Source organism: Neopelma chrysocephalum, unplaced genomic scaffold, assembly GCF_003984885.1.
Source record: "Neopelma chrysocephalum unplaced genomic scaffold, ASM398488v2 Primary Assembly neopelma1_96358, whole genome shotgun sequence".
In the NCBI taxonomy this organism is placed as follows: domain Eukaryota; kingdom Metazoa; phylum Chordata; class Aves; order Passeriformes; family Pipridae; genus Neopelma; species Neopelma chrysocephalum.
Window position 1 is genome coordinate 1 of NW_020925006.1, and position 4925 is coordinate 4925.

Below are 4925 nucleotides of genomic sequence, written 5' to 3' on the forward strand. Positions count from 1 at the left end.
TGCACTACCTCAAACTTTAATTGTGGGGCTACAACTTCACCCCACACCTTCCTCCAGGGAAGAATGCAGTCAGAGAGAGAGTGTGTAACAGCAGCTGTTTTATGTGAAGACTTTTCTCTGAGTATCTTCATATCTCACATCAGTTTCATATAGGCTTAATAGGGTAGATGGTGGAAAGATTTTTCCTAATGAGTACATGGTTAATTTGTGTCTAGAAATGTGAAAAATTATATTCTTGGAAACTAGGAGATTGGAGAGTGGGGTTTTTCCTGCCTGCACAGCCAACTGCAAACAGTACTTTGAAAACTTGACCCTGTCATTTCTGGTTTCTGGGAAGAAAACATTTTTCTTTGTAGAAACTGGAAAGCTGTAAGGCACAGTCACCCTGATCTGCAGTGTGCCAGCACACGAGTGGTAATGGCAGGAGGCAGGAGGTGGCAGGAGGGATTGCTTGTGCAGGCAACAGAGTTGGCATTCTCATACCTGTATCCCAGGGCACCAGCTCTGTTACCCAGAGCCAGTAATGTGCTTGGTAAAGAGTCTTTAGTGCTACGTTCAGGATATGCTGCACAGCATATCACCTGTGATATTAATTACCCTATGAATAATGAATGTTGAGAGAAAGGCAGAGATGCCAACTGGAACTAGCTTGTATTAAACTTGTTAGTAAAATAGTGACTCTAACCCAGTGAGTTGGGAACTGAAAACAAAAAGAAGATGAAATTGTACACATCCTCTTATGTGTTCCTATGGTTTGGGGATTGTATGTACACAGCAGGTGCCTGTTAATTATTAACACTACTGTTTATCTCTGTTTCTTGGCCTTTCTGCTAAGGTTAAGTGCTACGTGAGCTGGTAGATGAACCTCCTTTAGCAGATGTTATCTGTCCTGATCAGAGAGAGCTCTGAAGTAATTGTCAGCCACTTGTTACTCTCTTTCTCACTGATGTCAAATAGATAAAAGTTCAGCTCCTTCCCACCAGAAGTAGAATCCATCGTCTTGCCCCGGGGAAGTCGAGGATGCCCTATAACAGGGCATGGCTGACTGTTATACAGGGACCCCAGAGATCCCTCTTAGCCCAAACTCCTCCTTAACACGACACATCCAACAGATGCCTGGCCTGGGATGGGGTGAAAGCTCAGGAGTTCTCCAAAGCACCATGTTACAGCCTCAGGGCAATGCAATTCATCTTACCTCAAGCCAACTGCAGCAGTCAACCACTGGTTGGAGGGGATTTTTTATTATTTTTTTCCCCTTGCTCAAAGTGAACAGAAGAACATGATAAGAGCAGTTTTACAGCTGGTGAATGCATTTGGTTTCCCTTTCCTTGATGACAGACTGATCAGTTGACAGCTTTTATTTGCCTGAAGATGACAGACTTTTCTAGGAGTTTCTTTTTGGAGCATCAAATTTTAGGAAAGACCAAAGAAAATAGCCCTAGCCTTCTAGTCATAGGACCAGGATTTATTCATTAAAATGCTTCCTCCTAAATACTGGTGCTGTCTCTTCCAGGCTGGTCTCCAGAAGTGGTGGAGCTGTGCAAGAAGTATCGAAATGACTCTGTGGTGGCCATTGACCTGGCTGAAGGTCAACCTTCAGAGACCCTAAAGGTGGAGATTGACTCTGAGCATAAGAAGGCTTATGAGGTTTGTGAAATTAGGCTTCTTAAAAGAAATTACAAGAAAAATACGTATTGAGGGGATGTGTGTGAAGGGACAAGCAGCACGTTTTTCCAGCTGCAGACGGCTGGGACAACTTAGAAATGTGTTGCAGCTATTAAAACCAGAAATGTTTGTTTATATTTCCTAAATGATTAAAGGCAGGCATCACTGCTTAAACATGGTCTTGGAGCTGGGGCTTGGGACGCTACTCTGTAGCACTGAGCGTGACACAAGTGACGTGGAGCCCAGATCATCCCCCACCCCGCTGCTGTCAGCCCCTGGGGCTCAGTGGAACCATGGCCAAGGGTGGAAGAGACTGGCCTTTCCAGTCTGCCAGAAATCACCCGAGGAGCTGAGAGGAAGCTGCACATTTGAAGGGCTTTTTTATTTGATCATCTCAAATACAAACACTGTAATAGCTTCAGAAGCCTGATCCCAGACTCTTACTAGACCTCAGCCTTTGCAAAGGTTCTAAGGGAAAGTCTTGTTCCTCTTTGCTAGTGGGAATTTGGGGTTGTTAGTCCCCTCCATCAGTGGGGGAGGAGGTTGTGCACCACCACTGGCAAAAAAGACAGTGGTTTGTAAGCAGTGCTCAGGTCTGAAAGCACGTGGGGCTTCCTGGGGCCTTCACCCCATCAGTGGGAGCTGATACAAAGTCTGCCTGCACTGCTGTACTGGGTGAACAGAGTGATTATAAACCCAGATGCAGGCACAGGGTTTTATGAACAGATGGGCAGATGTGTCTTATCCTCCCTGCTGTGCCAGCAGTACCCAGGTCCAGCCTTCTCCATCTGAAGGGTGCATCTTGTCTCTGTGCCAGGGGCTCGCTCAGGCTCTGAGATGCTGAAACAAACCCCACTCCCATCTGCATTAAGTAACTGAAAATCCCTCCTGAGTGCAGAGCCCTGAAGGACTGTCTGTGAGGAGCGGCTGCTGCGGGATGGGGCTTGCAGCCTGTCTGCTGCTGCCAGCTGGGTGGCCCTTCTCCAGCAGCCAGGCTTCCCTCGAGGCTGCATGGCTTCCCAAAGCCCAGGTGGCCTCTGGGCCACCCTGGCAAAGGATTTTTCGGGTTGGTCATGGAGCTGCACCAAAAGCTGCACCTGCAGGGTCCTCTCGGCTGGGCTGCCTCCACCCCAGCCCCTTACAGGAGGGAGGTGCTCAGTGTCAGAGCATTTCTTCATCTCTGCCCTGGGGGGGGGCTTCTAAATTCCCTCACCTGGCTGCAGCTGGCCAAAAAGGTAGAAGTTCCACAGGCTGGAACTGCTGCAAGGTTCATGCAGAAGGACAGGTGGGTGGAGGAAGGGGAACTTGGAGCTTGCTGCTGTCTGGAGAAGAGGCAGTGATGAACTCACCCAAAAAAGCCCTTGAGGAGCCTGGCTGGGCTCCAGCAGAAGGTACCAGGATTTCTCAGTGTCTCAATTTGTGGCTCTTCTCTTGCAGCCCTTGGAGTGCGGAGCCTGTGACCTGTGGGCTCTTGGCACAGAGCCCTGTTGCTTGCTGTGCCATCCCAGGGGTTTGCTGCCCTCACTGCGGGTGATGGGACAGGAACATGTTCTCCCTGGTTTTGCAGGAAGCTGAGAGATGTGGGATTCACCGCACTGTCCATGCTGGGGAGGTCGGAGCTGCTGCCATGGTCAAGGAGGTACGAGGAGTTCCCAAGTCAGGGCAGAGAGAGGGGCAGGGCTGGGAACAGCCCTGCATCCCCTGCACCAGGGAGAGAGGTGTCCCAGCCCTCTCTGTAGCCACAGCACAGCAAACACTGGGGACATGGCACAGTGGCTGGAAAGGGCCATCCTAGAGCAGGGTCAGTGGTGGGGCTGTCCCAGAGGTGGGACAGGGGTCTCAGGGCAGGCAGGAGCCGAGCTGGTGCTCAGAGGCTGTGAGTGGTTCTCCTGTGCTCTTTTTAGGCAGTTCATGTCCTGAAGGCCGAGCGCATTGGCCATGGATACCATGTCCTGGAGGACCCTGAGCTCTACAAAGAGCTGCTGAGAACAAAGATGCATTTTGAGGTAAGGATGTGTGGTGGGAACATGACAACTGCTGTCTGAGTGGAAAACCAACCCTTGTTTGGGCTGTGCTACAGCCAGGGGCACAACCTGACACCTGAGTGCTGACCACACGTATGGTAACATTGCACTGAACTCAGATGCTCAAAGCTCCACAGCAGAAATGGTGGGGACACCTGTCTGTTTGCTGGAACCTGTTGCAAGGAGCAGCAGTGCACACAGCAGGTTGTGGGAGGCTCGTAGCAGAAAGAATGGATTCTGGCATGGCCGAGGATAAATTCTGGAGGGATTATTCACTAGTTTATATACCTCAAGTCTACAGGCTCCTTCTTCCACAAATCAGGCTGCTGTACCAGAGCAAGTCTGGTTAGAGGGTGGAAATGCCTGAGAGTTACTGTGCATGTGCAGATTTCCTTGGCTTTTCCCCAGAATGGTCATATCCACCTAATAGATGGAATATATGTGTATATACTTAATGGCATTGGTTTCCTAACTGTGGTTGGCACATCACTGGTGACTGACTGGCCATGGGAAACATCCCACTGACTCCTGCTGCTGTCATGTGGGTTGTGGGCTCTTTGCATCCATGTCCTGGGACGTGCACTGGTCCATCAGAGTAGCACTGAGGGGCAGCTGTGAACAAAGCTCTAAGCCTATACCTGGCTTTACCAGTGTGCTGAGCTATCTGTGTCCACAGCTGGGGTTAAGATCTGCATGCTTGATTCTGCTTTTCATGCTTAACTCCTCCAAACAGGTCTGCCCTTGGTCCAGTTATCTCACTGGAGCATGTTCTCCGGACTTCACCAAACATCCTGTAATACAGTAAGACTTCTCAATTATATGCAATCTTAAATAATCAGGATTTGATTTGCTTTACTGCTTTACAAAGCTAAGACCCATCTAATTATGTAGGACAATGTGGCACATCCTTGTCCTTTGGAACGGGAGGAGCTGGTGCAGCTGGAGGGGTGCAGGGGTCCCTTGGGTTGGCTGTCCTGTCCTTCCTGCTCTGAGCTGTGGGGCATGAGGTGCTGCACCCCAGCCACTACTGGCAGGTCAGTGCAGAGCTGTGGGGACAGAAGCCATGCTCCATGTCTGTCTCCAGCAGTTCCAGCTTCAGGGACAGCCCCGAGGTCTTTGCTTTTACTGCGTTTCACCCTGAGAACTGCACAGCATCACATCCAGTGCTTTACCCACCACTTCAACCCCATTTCCTTACAGATTTAAGAAGGATCGTGCCAACTATTCTCTAAACAC

The 4925-nt window shown here is 49.8% G+C and overlaps 1 protein-coding gene across 1 annotated transcript; it reads left to right on the top strand.

Annotated features, from left to right (window-relative positions):
- Positions 1–1513: 1513 nt before the first annotated feature.
- LOC113981266 (adenosine deaminase-like) lies at positions 1514–4917 on the top strand (the record flags this gene model as incomplete). The annotated part of the gene is made up of 5 exons (XM_027708572.1): positions 1514–1647; positions 3233–3304; positions 3570–3671; positions 4423–4490; positions 4890–4917. Coding segments are annotated over 5 exons (404 nt in total), but the record flags the coding sequence as incomplete, so codon positions are not given.
- Positions 4918–4925: the final 8 nt, after the last annotated feature.